Source organism: Microtus pennsylvanicus, chromosome X (genome assembly GCF_037038515.1).
Source record: "Microtus pennsylvanicus isolate mMicPen1 chromosome X, mMicPen1.hap1, whole genome shotgun sequence".
In the NCBI taxonomy this organism is placed as follows: Eukaryota; Metazoa; Chordata; class Mammalia; order Rodentia; family Cricetidae; genus Microtus; species Microtus pennsylvanicus.
Genome location: NC_134601.1, coordinates 33,731,279 through 33,750,729, shown reverse-complemented (window position 1 = coordinate 33,750,729; position 19,451 = coordinate 33,731,279). Strand labels below are relative to the sequence as shown.

Sequence of the window (19,451 nt, the reverse complement as noted above, 5' to 3'; positions counted from 1 at the left end):
AAGATACAAAGGTCTGGAGACATAATAACTCAGTGATATAGTGCTTTACTGCAAACAAGCAATGCACAGTTAGAGACAAGCCAGTACTTTGGAATAGAATACCAAAGATTCTTATCTGGCCTATGCCACTAGTGTGCTGCAGTTCCGGCAAAGTCATTTAATGGTTTAACATTTCTGATTCTCATCCATACAATAGGCCTCATATCATATAGTAACTGAGCTACTAAGATTATTGACAAGATTCAAAATGCTGAGGGGATAAACCAAAACCAAAAGTAGATACTGCTCTTAGGATAGGTAATCAGGACTTGAGAGCTGTTACTTTTATAGTTTAGACCAGATGATGCTTTGGAGGTCTCTCATTAGGTCAAGGCCTCACAGATCTTTCTCCCACAGTTTCCATTTTGTGGAGAATGGAGTTTCCATTCTCCACAGTTATATCCATTTTGCTTTAAACAAGGCCCACCTACAGAGCATCCCTTTGCTGGTGATTCAGGAGGAGAAATATTCCACTCACCTATTTTAAGCTGTTCTACATTTTCTACCCCTGAGGTAGATGTGTTTATACAGGGAAGGACAGTCCTAGTCAAAACAAGATGAAAATACACTGCTGGCTGGGAGCCCCAGGCTAACTGGTTTCAGGTCCTCTCCCAGCTGTCAGCACCTCACAGCAGGGCCCTAGGGGCGGGAGGACACCCAAACTACCTCCTTGCCTCCTTCATGAGTGCCATCTGAGTCTGGTGTCTTCTGAGTTATCTCCAAGTTGGCCTCAAAGACCATAAAGTTTATTGCCTTCACAGGTGCCCATCAAACATATTTTATTTCTTGACAGCTAGTCTTGAATATCTTGGCTCACTTTGCATGTCCTAGGCTACCAAGTAAGCAGTATTCTTTCCAATTCAGACCAAGCTAAGATCATCACCTTCCTTGAAAAAATAAAAAACCTAAAGGGTTTTCTCTGAAAGGCTTTTCATTTTTAAGAGAATGCATGGAGATTTCAAAAGCAAGGGTGACATTGACAGAGAATTGCCTTTATCTTAGTGGATGTTAGGATATTTTTATCTAGATGGGTTTTGTCTCTTCCTCCCATGCCATCATTCAAGTTATACCACTGTCACTCAGGCCTGCTAGCCCTAAATCCCTCTTTGATATTAGTGCCAGTTGAGATTTGGCTGCCCTGCTCCTGGACTTTTATCACCCTCTACTGCTCCCTGTGGATGACCTGTTCCCAACCGACTCAGCCCCTTTAGCTAAAGATGGAAACTGACCAGAGAACCAAGAGTACATGCTCAGGCAAACTGTCCCTTTTTATTTAAGTGGTTGGACTTTGCTTACAAGTTATCAGTGGCCACTTGCTCAGTTAAACTGTATTTCGGTTTGTAAGGAATGTTTGATTTTCAAGGGCCTTTCATGTATTAACTGTAGAGTTTACTCTCAGACAATGAGTATTCCAAAGCTTAAGTGTTAACAAAAGGCCAATACATTAATTTGCCAATAGTTCTTTCTTGCTGAAACTATTAGCAAAATTCTAATTTTGAATTTCTATGCAATTAGAATAGGCATTTGGAACTGAAGCTGTGGGCTTTGCATTACATTTTATACTTTCATTACTAAATATATTTTATGCACTTATACATCAACAGAAACAAACAAATCCATGATAGAATTAGAACTTGGAAAACAGCTTTATATCCTCTTTCATGACTTGGATATTGTTAGGTTGGGAGCGTAGCTCCCAGTCCCTTGAATCTATCCCAGCCCCCAGGCCTGGTCTGGACTTCAAATCCCAGCAGGCCAGGTTCTGACCCCTCCCTGGGGGTGGGCTCAGGACCACTCCCCAGGGTATGTAAGTGACCCCCCAAAAAAGAAACACATGGTCTCCCTTTCTTCCTCCCGAGGTCGCGTTCCTGCGGCTTCCCGGTTTCCCCCTCGGGGCTACCCAAGAACACAGATCTCCCATTAAACCTGGATATTTCTTAATTTGGCTTGTTTTGATTTGGCTTGATTGGGAATTTTTGCATCGTCAGGGAGCTCACATTAGGAAATATTCCTAACAGATATCTTTCATAATAAACATTGCCTACATTCAGTCATTTCTCACCTCCTTCTTTTTAGTTTTTCTTGTTCTCTTTTCTTCATGTTACATTGTTCTCACTTATACATTTGTTTACATATATACATATATTATTGTCTAGGTTCTGCATGTGAGAGAGAACATGTGATTTTTTTCTTTCTGAGATTGTGTGACTTGATTAATATTATGCATTCTAACTTATGTATTGATGCCATTTTCATATCAATTCCTCAACTACCCTCCTCCACATAATTGGTGTAAATAACTTCTGAAGCCATTAGAACAAAATTATAAACTGGACAGAAATTTTGAAACAGTACTGGAAGGTTTTCATAATTAGAAAGCCATTTTTTCTAACCATTCTTTAGGATCATGTAGTATATCACATTCACATGTTCCCTTTTCATTCTCCAACAAATTAAGGAATGTGAGCGCCTAAAGCTTGTCAATAAACTCTAGAAATACAATACATACACACATATTATATATGTTTAGCATTTTTGTTCTGCTAAAAATAAAGTGAAATTATTCATTTCCAGACCTTAAGGTGTCCATAATATATACACTTTGTGAGGCATTATATGAGAAGAAGAACATAGTTCCATTTTTATGGATGAGGATCTAACAACATAGGGTGTTTAGAAGTCATCTATGGTGTCTTCCAGCTGACCAGTAGGCAACGTGGGAAAAATACTCTGGTCTCCTGACATAATTTTCTTCTTGCTTGACAAGGTTTATTTAGGATGGATGTTAGAGTATCTCTCAAGAAAAGTACATTAGGAAATACCTCTTCACTCTTCTGTCATTACCATCTGTCTGAGGGACCTGTATCTGCATGTGGGCCAAATCCTTATTATAACTGCCTAGAGAGGACTCACTGGTAACATAACAGAAGTCAAAGGAGTATCTTTAAAAATCCCTTCTTGGGGGCTGGAGAGATGGCTCAGCGGTTAAGAGCAGTGACTGCTCTTCCAGAGGACCCAGGTTCGATTCCCAGCACCCACATGGCAGCTCACAGCTATCTGAAAATGCAGTTCCACAAGATCTGACACCTTCACACCAATGAACATAAAGTTAAATAAATCATTAAAAAAATAATAAATAAAAATTTAAAAAAATAAAAATAAAAAATAAAAATCCCTTCTTAGCCATAGAGGAAATAACTGCCTATACTTGGCTATTCCTCAGGTTTTTTCCCATATTTACTTTAGTTCTCTTGCAACTCTGTCAACAAACCTCACAGTATTATTAGTTTCAACAAATACCAGGATTACACAGCTATTGACCAGGATTCATTAGGTTGCTGTTAGAGCTCTATCCCAGGATAGTGGAGCTAGTGTTCATCTTATTTTCAAGGTGTATGAGCTTTGGCAGGAAGCTTTTCCTGGTCAAGCCCACAAACTCTCTTGTCTCTAGGTCTTAAAGGCTTCTTATGCTCATAAAACCTTTACCTATCATGATCCAGGCACTTCTGTCTTTGATTATTGACACAAAGGTAGCTATAAGTTGTTGGTTTTTTTTTTTAATCTATACTGGCACTTTGAACTTTTCATTTTCTGTGCTTTATCTTTACAGTATTCTTGTGGCCTTTAAAAGAAGTTTTAAGGTGACTTCACTATTTCACATGCCTGCTTTCAGGAAGGACTGAGAGCTGTGTACCTAAGTGAAGGACTGAGAGCTGTGTACCTCAGAGAACAGCTACAAGTTCATTGTCTTTGGTTTAATTGATTCTGTACCTATGGTTAGTCAGAACAGCATGGTGGCAGGAGCATGTGGCAAAGGCTACTCACCTAATGGTGGACAGAGAACAGTGAAAGAAAGGGATGGGGAATGGGTATAATCTTCCAAGAATAGTCTAACATTAAACTTCTTTCCAGGTAGACCCCAACTCCTGAAATAGTGCCACCACTTTGGGACCAAACATTCAACACATGACTCTGTTGGGGGTAATTTCATATTCAAACCATAATAACTGGTGTTTTAGGCTGGCACTAAAATTTTCCAGGTTTTTGACCCAAAGTATCTCTCTTTTAAAGTCTCACCTATAACACTGTATCAAGGAACAACAGAAACAAAAAAGATTAAAAAGATCATTCTGTTCCTGACGGAAATCAGGAAGTCCAGGTCTTGGGGAAAAGCATAGCCTTTGCTTATTTCTAAGCCCCAGAATATAGCAGTATAAAATAAAGATGAAAATGAAATAGAATGCCCAACTACAGGTCACAGATCAGATGCTTATCACAGAGAGCAGTGAATTCCCCTCCTGTTATCCCTTGAGAGAGGGGAATTGGTAAGCAGTAGAGGCAGCCTCTTGACCAAGGACATAATCATAGCATAGGGTGATAGAGATGGTAGAAGTAGTTAAGTTTCAGCCTTGGATCAGGGTAGGCATGTGTGCAGCAAATAGTCCCCAATTAGGCATTTGTAGTCAGCCCTAGCAAGTTACTGATGGGGAATGAGTTACATCCCTCTGGCAAACCTAGGAAACAACCCAACCCACATTTGACTAGTTAGATGACAAGTGTGGACCTTCAGTAAAGCTAACTTCTGTAAATGGAGGTAAAGTCTGTTCATTGACTACGATGTTCAGAAAAGTCAGACCCTTCCTATTCTCTGGCCTGAGTTCTCTCTTCCCTGTTGTGATATCCCATTTCCAAACCTCCCGAGCTTCACAGACAGAATTCTCAAAAGAGCTGTGAAGTGCCTTAGAAATAATCTATTTCTCATAACAGGGGCAAAGTTTTCCAATGTTTATTATATAAATCAAAGTATTTCAGAAAGGCTGACCAGGGAGGCACACGCCTGTAATCCCAACACTGAGGAGGCTGAAGCAGGACTATTTCTGCAAGTTCAAGGTTAACATGGACTACAAAGCAGGATCCAGGCCAGTCAAGACTGTATAGCAAGAAGCTGTCTCCACACCTCTCCTCCCCCCCACCACAAAAAAAAAGACATAAAACAAAAACAGAGTAGGTTTGACATTATCCCCCTAATAATAGCTCTCTTGTGGTCTTATCAAGTTTCTAAGAGTGAGAAACATGGAAAATTAAGTAATTGGCCTAGAATATGTTGAACTACATCATACAAAGTAGAACTCAGTATCTATCTATGGTACCACAGGAGCTATTTAGATAGGCCTTTTCTTGGCTCACACCTTTAAGCCATGATTCAAGCTCTGACTTGATTTAAAGTGCCCTGTCTTTCTATATTGCCATATACTATGGCCCTATTACCTTACTGAGAGTGATAGGGAAGCTGGCAACCAAGGAGAAAGGGAGATGAGACCTCTTTTTGCCTGCCTATCTCTAGGAATCAGACTTTGTGAAAGGCTAGAGAAGGAGGTGTTTGCATAATGTGTGTGTGTGTGTGCATGCTTTGTGCATCTCTTTCTTTCTGATAAGATGTGTGAATTCTTTGTCAGCAGCCCTTAAAAGTAGTTCCTTGGACTAGTGTAGAAGAGATGCATCCAAATGACCTAAAAACTAACCTTCCCTTCTCCTGACAAGTCTCACTAGCTAGAGCTAAAGCCTGAGAAGCTCACTGGAGTGTCCCATCACTATCCCTCCATGACCACTATCAAGATTTATTTTCTGTGAGTCTAAATTGTGTTCTAACTTAGATTGGCTGCTGACTACAGAAAGTGCTTCGATAATTTACTTCATACTGAAGCACTTTAACTATTAATGGCTGCCACTGGCACCTCTTTAGGGTTGCTTTCCATTGACAATAAAACTTTTCTAGTTCCTCAAAGTATAACTCCAGAAGATGTCACTGGAACCCAGAATCATGATGGTGATGGTGGTCTTTATAGGCACCACAGCTGAAGGTCTGGAAACAATTAGGATGAAGTTCTTCTCCTCTGTCCTTCAAATCACATTCAGAGGTAGCCAGTCACAAAAGGCTATGCCAGGATTGGCCCTAATTAGAACTGTCCTCTGGAAGAACCTGTAGGAGTCATTTCTTAGGCATCTCATATGATTGATTGTGTACAAATGTCACCTGTATTTATTTCTCCTTTATTTAAAAGACTCCATTATAATGAATGTATGATTGACAACTTTGAAAATATAGTCCTGGCAGTGCCAAGGATTTCCTCTTCCCACTGTGCAGTTAAATGTTTAAAACTGGTTTCTCTAGTGACCATTTGAATGTCACTCCAAGTTTCTTCTAAGATCCTGTCACCTGTGACTTCTATACAACACATAGCCAGCTCAGAATGACAGAATAGAGGCCCTGCCTTTTGACACTAACATAAACTCTAGAGTTTACATTGTCTTGTCATATCTTATTATCTTACTATCCCTTTGAGGACGTAAGGAAGCTGGAAAAAGCAAAGGAAGAGCAGAGGGATGGAGGGAGAAGGAATGAACTTCTTTCCCTATCTCCAGGAATTGGACTGTATTAATGGTTGAGGAAGGTGTTTGCATTGGGAGGGATTATGTGTGTGTGTGTGTGTGTGTGTGTGTGTGTGTGTGTGTGTGTGTGTGTTTTCTCTTTCTTCCTGAGAAGGTGTGTGTATCCCTTGTCAGCATTTCTTAAACCTGTTGAAAGGCCTTCCTTAACCACTCCCATCACTCCTTTAAGTGTTCTCTGGCACTATTCCCATGGTTGGGGGGCCCTGCCCAAGGAATAATTCCACCTATTTTTCTGCTTTCTGTTTTGAGAGAAGTATTTCTCAGCCAATTTCTGTATCCCCACTGTGGCCTCCCACTCTATCTAAACTGCCTTCTCACCATCCAGGAAACCCCAGGGTAGGGTGTGGACAGACCAGACCCTTTGAAATCTGTAGCGCCTCTCTCTACAAGTTATAGAGTTCCACAAAAGAGACCCAAGGATCCACCTCAAGTGACTGTTTGGTGAATAGCTCTGCTGTGATGTAAAGGAGCTTTACTAAGCACAACGTAAGACCCATTGTAGATTCAGGAAACAAACTCCCTGAAGAAGCTGGCATTATTAGCCATTCCTTTTTTTTTTTTTTTTGGTTTTTCGAGACAGGGTTTCTCTGTGGTTTTGGAGCCTGTCCTGGGACTAGCTCTTGTAGACCAGGCTGGTCTCGAACTCACAGAGATCGCCTGCCTCTGCCTCCCAAGTGCTGGGATTAAATATTAGCCATTCTTATATTCCTTAGAGAATTTATATCACTTCAAAGGTCACCTATTTTATTGTGGGTCACCCAGTGAAGCCACGTGTTCCACCTTAGAGCCTGTGCCTTCTTCACAAACCCCTTGACTGCTAACTCTGCCTCCCTGACAAGGTCCTCTGCCTTATTAGCAAGCCCCTTGTCTGTTGTCTCTGCCACCCTAACATAGTTCTCTTGGTTTTTGTCTCCTAAGCATTTCTAGTAGCCTTAAGTCCTTGGTGTACCAATCAAAGTAACCTTGGCAACTGCCAGAAAAAAAAAAAGATTTGGAATTTTGGCTCTCAAGGTGGCTTCACAGAGCAAAGCGGGTAAGAAGACCCTGCCAGTGTGTCCTTGGTCATATTATACTCTTATTTTCCCAGCCTCTGTAAGGCTATAGTGCACCAAGATTTTCAGAGAGAAGTTATTTGCCTTCATTAATATGTCTCTTGGCTTGGGGATGGGTGTGCAAACAACCCCAGTATCTGCTTCATAAAGGATATGGAATGAGATTAAGATTGAGTTGGCCAAGGGAAAAAGGTCAAGAACATGACAGGGAGAAGTGAACCCCCCATGGTGGCCTTGCATTACAAACCCTTCTTGGCACTGTCAGTCACAGTGTTAGAGAAAACAGATCCTACAAAAACACCATATTCTGTGGCAGCTATATTATCAGCTTCAGGTAGGCAGTAGCCAAAGAGAGGAGAGGATGGGAATAAGAAAACTTTACTCTTCACTTTGAAATTATGCCCAGAGGTAGAAATGGTATGGTCCCCATGAACTCCAAGCTACACTCCTGTGCCAAACCCTAGTTTTTTGTTTTGTTTTGTTTTCTTTACATAAACTTTTCACCAAGGTCTAACAGTAGGGAGAAATTCTAAACTTGCCAAAAACTTAAGATATTCTAGAAGGAATCATAATTGATATCTTATATTACCAGTTTGCTTTTTAATTATGTTAATTTTACAAACCTCTTTTTCATGAAATTTATAGTTATTGGTAAGGGTGAAAATGTGAAGAAGGCTTGGAAAAATTATGGAGATTGATTGTGACAGCCACAAGGTATAAAGGGAAAGGAGACAGGCATAAATACTGACACAAGGTTCATGAAATTCGAGATCCACTGAGGTTAAACTACATTCCTGAAAAGTCATCAATAGTTCCATTCCTGTTGAGACTCCAATATAAGACCTCCCCACAGCTAGCCACCAAAGTCGGGGTAATGAAGGTGGTTTGAGGAGAGCAATGTTTACTCATGTTAATGAGGGCAGGGATAGGGGGGTGAGGGCAGAATGCCTATTGAAATTCTGCCTCCTATCCCTAGTGTCACTCAGATATTGTTTGTGAAGCTCACACGGGACCCTGTCCAGGAGGGAGCTGAAAGGCACAATTCATTGTTCTTGCCATCATCCAGTGCCAGGGTGTGCCCCAAATCATTTGCTAGAGCTGCTTCTCCAAGAGAGTACCCATCTTTCTACCAGGATTCTACTTGTCCCCCACACCCGCAATACCATTGCCTTCTGCATTTGCATCTACATCCTCCCCACTTTCCCGCCCAACAAAATTAAGGCTCTGGGTCCTGGCTATGCAAGGCAATTCACATGATCTACAGAGAACAAGACACTTTCACTGTCACCGTCTTTTCTTCTTGCTTCTCTCCTTCTGAACATTGGGGATTTTCCATGAAGTCAAAATAACTATGTAAGTGGCAGTGGCCTTCGTGTCTATAGTCTCCCACATTGGAGTGGAACCAGAGGGGAAGAGAGAAGATAAGAAAAAAACAAGGACAGATTATACCATGGCATTTCAGCCTCCGTATTCCCCCAGCCTCTTCAGAAAATGGGACAAGTAAGTAACCAGAACTAGACAGAGCCTAGATAGAAGGGGGCTATATCTGGAGGAGTAACTGGGGAGGGATTTTTTTGACCTATCCCATTAGCACTGTACTAATGCTCAGGTGTTCAATATCCTTTTTGTATTTCCCTTTCTAGCTCCTAACCCAATATTTGTTTTGTGGCTGGTCCCACACCTCTCGCATCATGTCTTTTTCCGCTTCTCCTGACATAGGACCCTGTGTTTTGCTGGCAATATTGCTGAATCCTTGGGTGGAACATTCCCTGTAGAAAATACGGAAGACTTGCCTATAAATAGTTTCCTTCTGGCTGTGTGGTACACAATGCTTCAAGTGTGACAAAAAGGGAAGTAAGATGTTCCCCCTTGCTGCCTCCTCCAACCTACCACACCCACCCAAGCCTGATCTCCACCCTTTCGCACCATGCTGAGATCCCATGTGAGGTTTATGCTGCTAGGATTTTTCCCAGTAACCTATCTACTGTCCTGTGGGAACTCCAAGCAGTAGGAGCTCTTGTCCGGATAACTTTGGCTTTTAAAGTAGAATAGACCAATGGGAATGTGAACATATTCTTCCAGCTCAAACAATAAACTACCTCCCATGGCCTCCTGAAATGAGGAAAATTGATCCATCCTCATTACCTTTAGCAGGTCACCCCTGAGGGAGGTAGGGCCAGCTATGTCTGCTTCCTTGCAAAAAGTACTGTGGCGTTAGGGCTAAAAGTGAAGCCAGTGAAGGGCCTAGCTCATCAGCAGGTACTGCTGGCGTGTTGGCTTCAGATCTAGGCTATATTTATAAGTTGTGGGGTAGAAGAAGAGGCTTAGAAATAATTCTGAATGTTGATGTTGTTGGGCTGTTGAAGCCTTGAGTTGCTCGTTCCTGTGTGGAGTCCACTTGTGCAGGAAAGAAGGATAAGATCAGTACTTTACTCAGAAGTATTAGACTAGATAATGGATATAATGTACTCTGCAATCTTTCACCCACTCCAAGGGTTGGTGCAAATGTTTTAAACAGAAGAGTTTTCTGGTATGCTGAGGGTTAACCATAAAACTAACCATTTAGGTTCAACCCCCTTCCCCAATCTCCATTGTCCTTATTAGAAAATCTTTGTATAGAGACATTTACAGAAGTTCTTTTTTTTTCTTTATATAACCCTGGGATCCAGTAATTCTCTGGAAACTGAGATAAAGCTTACTTTTCACATACAGAACTATGGACGTATAGCAGAAGAGAGAGGTTGGTCTAAGTGTGGGCTGAATCCACAGGATAGTGGGTCAGTCAGAAAAACAAAACCACTAAGTTCATGGTATAAATTTGCCCCTCCCCTCCCTTTCCCTCCCTTTCCCTCCCTTTCCCTCCCCTCCCCTCCCCTCCTCTCCCCTCCCCTCCCCTCTCCTTTCCTTTCCTTCCTAAGGGTTCACTCACTCCATAGCCCTGACTAACCTGGAACTCACTACATACACCAGACTGGCCTTGAACTCACAGAAATCTGCCTGCCTCTGTCTCTGCCTCTTGGTATTAAAAGCATGCCACAATGCCCAACTAATCTTGTTTACTTACTGACCTCATTCTAAAGACAGTACAGCAAGAATAAGAAAAAATGGAGAGATTTAACTAAGGATATCAGTAAGTGGGAGGGGGGCAAAAATTTGAGGTTTGAATAGATTGTGATTGTTATTCTAAAACCACACACTTTATTTGGAATAGTGTGTGCTCTGGAACTATATATTCATTCCTTTATGGAATCACCAGTAGCTTCTATTTCTTAGACTGGCATGACTTTGAAGACTTCTCAATTGTGTTTTGAACTGATCCAAATGAACATGGCCCTTTTCTTTTTTTTTCAGTTTAATCAGTTTTATTTTATTTTTTTTATTTGCAATACTTTTGGCCAATAACTTAAATGTATTTTTGCCTAACGCTTATATCCTAAACTAACCCATCTCCATTAATCTGTGTATCGCCATGTGGCTGTGGTTTACTGGGTAAAGTTCCATCCGGCGGGCATCTGTCTCTGGAGGGGCTCCACGGCTTCTCCCTGACTCTGCCTGCGCTCTCTTTAGATCTCTTTCAACCTGGCTTTACTCTGTTAAGCCATTGGCCGAAAGCAGTTTCTTTATTCATTAACCAGTAAAAGCAACATGGCCCTTTTCTAAAGCTCTTAGGGACAGTCTGATTATTTTTCCCATCTCCAAGTGTCAGAAAAGCTGACTATGCTTAAAACTCAAAGTTGGCCTTAGAGCCTCTTGTATGTCACCAAAGTTGCTAGCATCCTATAGGCATTTTCTCTTCACCCTTTCTTTCCTCCTTACCCTTCTCTGACTCCTCCAATTCATCCCTCCAACTTCAGTAATCTCTGCTCTTTCAGTAAACCTATTTCCTGACCAACAATTATCCATTAGCTGGTATAGTCAAACAAACAAACTTAGTTTCTTGGTCAGTAGATTTGTGCTAGAGTCCTAGCTCTGCAATGTATTCACCATGTTGGGCAAGGTACCAGACCCTCAGGGTTTTTTTTTATTTGTAAATGGTAGTGATATTGCCTAAAATGCAGGGTTTATGGTATAGCCAGCACAGTGTCAACTCATAGCTAGTGCTATGGTAGCTATTATAGTCAGTGAATCTCAAACTCAGGTTGTTTTTTATTTGAAGTATAATTAGTGAGCAATTCAATTCAACCTTGTGAGCAACCCCTGTTTCCTCTTTTCTTTCCTCAAAGTACCTGAAATTCTCTGTCACTATTTCCAAATGAAGAAATCTTCATCAAAATGGTTGTTTTACTTCTCTTGTACATCATTTTCCTGCTGGTATTTTGCCCCTGCCAACCTGTCTTATCCCTACCTCCCACTGTCTTCTTGGGGTGGATGAGTAGCAGTAGTTTAGGAAAAATTTACAAAGCAATAAAACAATCAACTCAGAAGTTTTTTTCAGACCAAGAAAGCTCTAGGTGGCAGAGGGAAGATTAATAAATCAGGAAACTCCAAGAGCAGCTAAGCTGCTAACTTAAAAGGTTTTTTTCTCCTCGGATAATTTTTTTTTTGTTTTTTTTGTTTTGTTTTGTTTTTCTGCGGCTTTGGAGCCTGTCCTGGAACTAGCTCTGTAGACCAGGCTGGTCTCGAACTCACAGAGATCCGCCTGCCTCTGCCTCCCGAGTGCTAGGATTAAAGGCGTGTGCCACCATCGCCTGGCTGCGGATAATGTTCTTAATGACCTATAAATACTACCTATACTTTGTTCTGTCTGCTGCACACCACTTAGTGCAAACACCACATTCAGGGAGTCCGAAGTTAACAATGTCTTGAGGTTGGCATTTTCTCCCACCTAAATGGTATGGAATGGGCTATGCAAAAGATTTGCTTGGAGAGTTTATTGGTCATCTCTTTGCTTTTTGTTGTTGTTGTTGTTGTTGTTTTGGTTTTTGTTTTGTTTTGTTTTTCAAGACAGGGTCTCTTTGTAGCTTTTGAGCCTGTCCTGGAACTAGCTCTTATAGACCAGACCAGGCTGGCTTCAAAATCACAGAGATCCACCCGCCTCTGCCTCCCGAGTGCTGGGATTAAAGGCATGTGCCACCACTGCCGGGCGCTTGGTCAGCTCTTTGCAACTGCAGTGGACATTGAATATTTTACCATTGAAATCTACCAGTGGAGCCCCATTTCATAGTTGAAAACAGTGACTGTTCAGTGACATAAATGCACTAAAAGCCAGGAGGAAATCAAGGTCTTCAGATTGGGTTTGGCTGGGGCCTTAGCCAGGGTGTCAGTACCAGGTACCTGTCTAAGAAATATCCTGAAGCAAATAATTACCTCCTTTGCTGATAAGAGGTCCTGGTACTTTTCCAATAGAACGATTGCCCTGGGTTGTTTCATTGGACCATAGCTTGTGGAGCACTGATTTATGTGTACTTGCCTTAACATCATGCAAACTATTGTATATGTTGGTGGAACCTAATGTTCCTCTAGTCCTAGGTTGGTGTAAACAGTATTGGTGATTGCATCACTTATTCCTGTCTCTGCCCACGTTGTTTCTTATCCTTGCAGTTCTAATTTTATCCACCAGGTGGCCTCTCTTAGGCAGGAGTAGGAAGAACCTCAAGGCTTTAGATGCCACCTCCTTTTTCAGTCTTTTTCTTTCCTTCCTTCCTTTCTTTTTAATGCCCAAAAGAATGAAAATACATTTTGATGCAAACATGTGTAATTTTATTAAACAACAGAAACCTCTTTCCTTATGGTATCATTAAGTACTCTTCAATGGTGTATATATATATAGTTGGATTCATTACTACTAGACACTTAGGTCCACAATGTACCAGCTTAGTTTCCTGTATTCTGAAGTAAACAGAAGTGGGCAAATAAAAGTGAATTTATTTATAGTTTGGCCAAATTTCCCCCAGGGGTGGAGTTTCTCTTTGGATTCCCTGTATCATTCATTATTTCATATTTTATAGGAATGATAAAACAAAAGTTAAAAAAACAGGAAATATGCACAAGTAGATGGAACTGTTATCAGGACTTTGAGATTTCTGGAGGAGGCAAGTTCCCCTTGATGTCAGTGCTTCAGGGCTCTCAGCTTGGGAGCACCTGGAGAAATTCTAAATCTTCCTTTCCTCCGGGCTCTGTTGACACTGGAGCTATTTTTCCCGAGGCAATTTATGTGTAGCTTTGGTTTGTAGTTTTCTTCTTCAGCTTACTGTTTATAAGAAAGATTTAGAAATATTTTTGGTTGTGAGCCTAGCCTTTAATGGATGAGCCGTCCCTCCATCCCTTAAAAATGTTTTAAAAAATAGTTAGCCAAGTCATGTTGGTGTAGTCTACAATCACATCATGTAAGAGAATTATGATTGGAGGTCAGCTTGAGCTACATAGATAGACTCTGCCTGTAAGTAAGTAAAAAAAATAAAAATAGGGCTGGAGAGATGACTCAGCAGCAAGAGCGCTGGCTACTCTTCCAGAGGACCCAGTTGATTGCCAGCACCACATGATTGTTCACAATCTTCTGTAACTCCAGTCCCAGAGGATCCAATGCCCTCTTCTGGCCTCCTCAGACAGACACCAGGCACTCATGTGGTACACAGACATACATACCAGCAAAACACTCATACACATAAAATAAAATAAATAGGGACATGAGCTCTCAGGTAATAGTGGTGAATGTATTTTCTTTGCAGAGTAGGGTGTAGAGACCAAAGAGAAAAGGACTGGCATCTGTGGTCACTCCATTGCCAACTCCACTGCGCTGTCTTCTTTCCACATCCTCTGTCACCCACCTACTGCTCCCTAGTGTGTGTCTATCTCATCAGCTCTTGAACCCTCTTTCCCCCATACACATGCACTCACAGATCCGTGCACACCTGTGAGTGTAGTACATGCAAACCACCCATTATTCCCATACTTGTACTTCTCAAGGAAGAGATGAGTTGAGTGGGTCCTGGAGTTTGGACCAGGCTGGGTAGGCATCTGGCTGATGCTTTGCTAGACAGCTGCATTGCTGAGTGAGTGAACATACAGATGGAAAGTCTGTGTCCAAGGAAAGATGCAGTCAGCTGGAGAAAGTGAGACTCCTAATGGTGGGGGTAGGCATTCAGAGAGTGACAGGAGAGCATTGCAAAGTCAGTTAGAGCACATGGATTGGCACCCGGAAAGCTTTTAAATGCAGTACCGCCCTCTACTGAATGCTTTCTACCTGCTGTTCATTTCTCTAGAAATGAGCTCCAGTTTGGTTTTTACCAGCCTCCAAAGTCCTCTTTGGAGATGCCAATTGGCACAAGAAAGTGCTGAACTGTTTACACTCCCTGACTAAGGTTCACCGAGGGGGATGTGGTTTAAATGGGCCACAAAGCCCAGTACAGGACTCATTTGCATGGCCCTGACGCCATGTGACGCAGCGGGCTCCTCCTATATAAAGAAGCAGGAGCCGAAATTATCTCTGAGTCTGGGTTGGGCTGGCAGCTGTGGAGTTGTGACACACTTGGTGACTTCCTTCGAGCCACTTCCCTTCAACTCCAGCTTGAAGTGCCTGACTTGCTCAGGTTCTGCCGGGCAGCCTTCCTTCTAAGCTCCAGGGCCGAATTGCGGCGCCAGAGCCTATCCCATAGCAGCGCGCCAGCAGCCACCCAAACCAGCCACAGCTCCCCCACGGCAACTCGAATCATGAACACCGAAATGTATCAGACCCCCATGGAGGTGGCGGTCTATCAGCTGCACAATTTCTCCATCTCCTTCTTCTCTTCTCTGCTCGGAGGGGATGTGGTTTCCGTTAAGCTGGATAACAGGTAACCACTTGCCCTAGCTCGCGCGCTGAACCGAGCCGCGGAGCCCACGGGGCTGGGCTCCGAGGTGGATCACGTAGCTAGCTAGCCTTGCTCTGGTCCCTGTTTCCCCGCGGTGTAGCATCCTGGGAAGGGGCGGGGGTAGGGGACGCAGGAGGGGGGGGTCACCTCCGCGCTGGGATCCGCCGGCGGAGCGTCCCTGCGGCTGCCGCGCGGCGGTGAGAACTAGCAGCTGCCGCTGCTAAGGCAGAGGGGCGGCGAGCTAGGCAGGGCCGGGGCAGGCTGTGCACCGTCTGGGGAAAGGTCCGAAGCTTCTAAATCGAGAAGGAATTCCTAGCTAGGTCCGGAGATTGGTAGGTTTGCCCGGGACCTTTGGGGGCCCCGCCGCGGGGGGCTTTACTTGGGCGCGCGCTCTATTGTTTGCAAATAGCCTGAAAGCAGGCCGCTCAGGCCCGGGCGCCTCAGAACCGCCGCGCAAAGCTCCAATCCTTTGGAACTCAGGGCGGCGCCCAAGCAAGGTTAGCGGGGTTAGAGAAGTGCAGTTTCCTGCAGGGGCTGGAGAGAGACCTTAAGTGCCTGGAATTAAGGCCAAGGAGGCAGGAGAGAAGAAGACCCTAGGCAGGTGGAGGACTTCAGCCACAACTGCCTTGGGCTTAGAGTGAGTAATGGGTGGCTTTGCTTTTTGTCTTGGCAGTGCCTCCGGAGCCAGCGTGGTGGCCCTAGACAACAAGATTGAGCAGGCCATGGTGAGTGCATCACTGTGTCATTACCGTCCCCTGGCTTATTTGTAGCTTATGTAACTCTGGACAGTTTGAGGGGGTGGATGCAAAAGCGTTTAGCCAGGACCCTAAGGAAAATAACTGCCAGCTTCCTATTCTCACTGGAGACCATTAGCGGGATGTCTTTTAGGACATTCCCAGTCTGCCCTTGGTACACTACCTCCTTTTTGACTCCTCCTCTATCCCAGGGCTTTGCAGCAGCCTATGGCTCCCTCCTGAATGGTGCAAGGTGAGAATTGCAACTCTTGGATTTGTCTGTTTCCTGCAGTTGGCAGGGACCAGAGCTCATTGGATGCAGTTGCACTGCAGTGCCTCTGCAGATCCTGGGCTGGGGTCAGGAGTTGGGAGGAAACAGAAAGCAAAGCACCCCACCCTTTTGCTGGCCTGCTTCTTAATAGGTAGAGGTCACACTCCACCAAACAGCCAAAATGCTGCAGAGACTTGGGACGTCTTCCAGTGATAAGCTCCTCAACTGTGCTGTGGGGCTTAATGGCACAGTTCCCTATCCCTCAATAAATTCAAAGGGTACGGAAAGCTCTGCCTCTCCCCAGAGTAAGGTTCATGTGTCCTATTTGAGTTTTCAAGACAAGGGTGACTCGATGTGCATTTTTAGGAGATAACAATTTCATATTATTGGCAATTGTTTATAAAACAGACCAAGAATATGGGGTGCACTGTAAGCTTCCCCCAGATTTGTGTCATCAGCAGGATAAACTGAGAGGTCTTAACCTAGTCAGACTTGAAAATCATTAGTAATTTGGAGAGTCTGGAACAAAGTTGGGCTCCCAACCCTGACATGGCCCAAATTCTGCAACTGTCCTAAGCAAGAATCTTAAGTGTGTAAGAATAGGGCAAAGAAGTGAGCTCTAGGAACGATGTGCTGGGTGAGAGTTGCATGATGGTGGCATGAAGACCAGTGCAGCGGATTGATAGCAGGGTGACAGTGCTGCGGAGGGGCCATGGTGGCTAACAAATAGCTTTATTCCATGACAGGATCTAGTGAAGAATCATCTGATGTATGCTGTGAGAGAGGAGGTGGAGCTCCTAAAGGAGCAGATCCGTGAGCTGGTGGAGAAGAACTCCCAGCTGGAGCGTGAGAACACCCTCCTGAAGACCCTGGCAAGCCCAGAGCAGCTGGAAAAGTTCCAGTCCAGGCTGAGCCCTGAAGAGCCAGCACCCGAAGCCCCAGAAACCCCAGAAGCCCCTGGTGGTTCTGCGGTGTAAGTGGCTCTGTCCTCAGGGTGGGCAGAGCCACAACTTGTTCTACCTAGTTCTTTCCAGTTTGTTTTTTGGCTCCCCAAGCGTCATCTCATGTGGAGAACTTTACACCTAACATAGCTGGTGCCAAGAGATGTCCCAAGGACATGGCCATCTGGGTCCACTCCAGTGACAGACCCCTGACAAAGAGCAGGTCCCTGGAGACTGAGTTGCATGGGGCCTAGTAACCCCAAGCCGGTGAGCCTCTCATGCTACCGGGCCCAGGGGCTTCCAGGGCCTGGGCAACTTAGTTACAGCTGGCAAAGGAGAAAGTAGTTTGAGATGTAATGCCAGTGTGCTCCAGAAAGTATAAGGGGTCTGTTTTTCATTTCCATGGACATCTTCCACAACTTCATCTGACAATAACTGTTCCTATGAAGAAGCCACTTGTGTTTTAAGCAGAGGCAACCTCTCTCTTCTCCTCTGTCTTGCCCAGGCAGGGGCAGAGATGGGAGAGATTGAGCCAAGTCAGCCTTCTGTTGGTTAATATGGTATATTGCATGGCTTTGTGCACAGCCCAGTGTGGGATTACAGCTTTGGGATGACCGCTTACAAAGTTCTGTTTGGTTAGTGTTGGCATAGTTTTTCTATATAGCCATAAATGCATATATATATACCCATAGGGCTAGATCTATATCTTAGTGTAGTGATGTATACATATACACATACACCTACATGTCGAAGGGCCTAATCAGCTTTGGGAGTACTGACTGGTCCCTTGTCTCTTAAAGCTAATTTTTTGACTGTGCTAATTTACCAAATTGATCCACTTTGTCCTTTAGATTAATTAAGACTCAAGATACAAGGGAGGGAGAGGGGGACCAGCCTCACAATGCGGCCACAGATGCCTTGCTGCTGCATCCCTCCCCTATCTGTCCACTGAAGACACTGAAGTCCTCATTTGAATGCCAAACCCACCATTCATTGGTGCTGACTACATAGAATGGGGTTGAGAGAAGATCAGTTTGGACTTCACTTTTTTGTTTGAGGTTTTTTTTTAATTGTTTTTGTGTTGTTGGTTTTGTGTTGTTGTTGTTGTTTGGGGGGGGTTGGGTTTTTTTTTTGTTTTTTTCTTGTAAGAAACTTTGGGATGAATTAAAGGATGGAGTCCTGTGTTGGATAAGAGAAGTAAATGGTTTCGATTCCTTGGGGGCCTGGGAGATGTACCCAGGAAGTTTGTGTAAGGAGGTTCTGTGACAGTGGACACTTTCCACTTTCTGACACCTTATCCTGCTGTATGTCTTCAGGATTTGGATTTGGATTTTTCAGATGTAGCTTGAAATTTCAATAAACTTTGCTCTTTTTTTTTCTAAAAATAAACTTGGTGTCTGACTGTATACGTAGACTGGGTGGGCATTTGATAGAGGCAAAATGTTTTGCTAGTCTGTCCTTATTTGCTGAACACCCGGGAAGGGCTGCTGCCTCCCTGATGGTGTTTCATTTACATAGTCTCTACATGCTTTTGCTCTTATACCTCTCTGTCCACATAGGGAAGCTGAGACTCAGCAAGTTTAAGTAACTTATCCAAAATCACAGAGCCCTTATGAAAATTTGGACACATCTTAGCCTTCCTACTTGGTCTAAATGACTATTAACACCCAACTTTTAGTTTGAGGGGAAATTTGGAAAAATACCCCCTAAGAATCCCCCCAAAGAAACAAGAAAGGTATGCTTCTGAAGGATCCAGAGAGGAGCCTAGTTAACATAGGTGAGCCTGCCTCTTCCTGCTTCTAATAATCTACTCAGACTCCTTGACCTTGACAAAGTAGAAGGTTGGGGTGAAAAAAAGGAGACTTGCGAGGGGGCAAAACTACATTCTTTTAGTCTGCTTTCCCCACCCCACCCAAAGAAAGGTGTGTTCAATTCCTGCTTCTCCACTAGTCCTGAGAGTTCTCTCGCAGCATCAACCAGTGGAGCGGGCCAAGTCTATTTCAGCTTCCCTCTGCACCTCTTAGGGGCTACTTACTACTGCCCTTCTGTCCACATTTCTCTGCAGTTTGTCTGACTAACGAAGGACATTTAGTTTCTCTTCTGCTGCACCCTCAAATGGACTTAATTCTAGATCAATTCTGAGCCTACTGGGTTCTTAAGAGAGTCACCCTTAT

At 43.6% G+C, this 19,451-nt stretch overlaps 1 protein-coding gene across 7 annotated transcripts in view; it reads left to right on the top strand.

The window, feature by feature from the left end:
* Window positions 1-18,666, top strand: part of Tsc22d3 (TSC22 domain family member 3) — a 66,372-nt gene extending 47,706 nt beyond the window's left edge. For 4 of the 7 annotated variants that reach the window (XM_075957348.1, XM_075957346.1, XM_075957347.1 and 1 more), the window contains exons 3-4: window positions 16,005-16,056; window positions 17,083-18,666. In XM_075957348.1, coding sequence (XP_075813463.1) covers window positions 16,005-16,056; window positions 17,083-17,313 — 283 coding nt within the window. In that variant the 3' untranslated portion in view covers window positions 17,314-18,666. Of the gene's footprint in view, window positions 1-8,625; window positions 9,042-14,975; window positions 15,314-15,535; window positions 15,664-16,004; window positions 16,057-17,082 lie in introns of those variants that run through there. The other 3 variants (XM_075957352.1, XM_075957349.1, XM_075957353.1) reach the window with 3 other exon arrangements.
* Window positions 18,667-19,451: the final 785 nt, after the last annotated feature.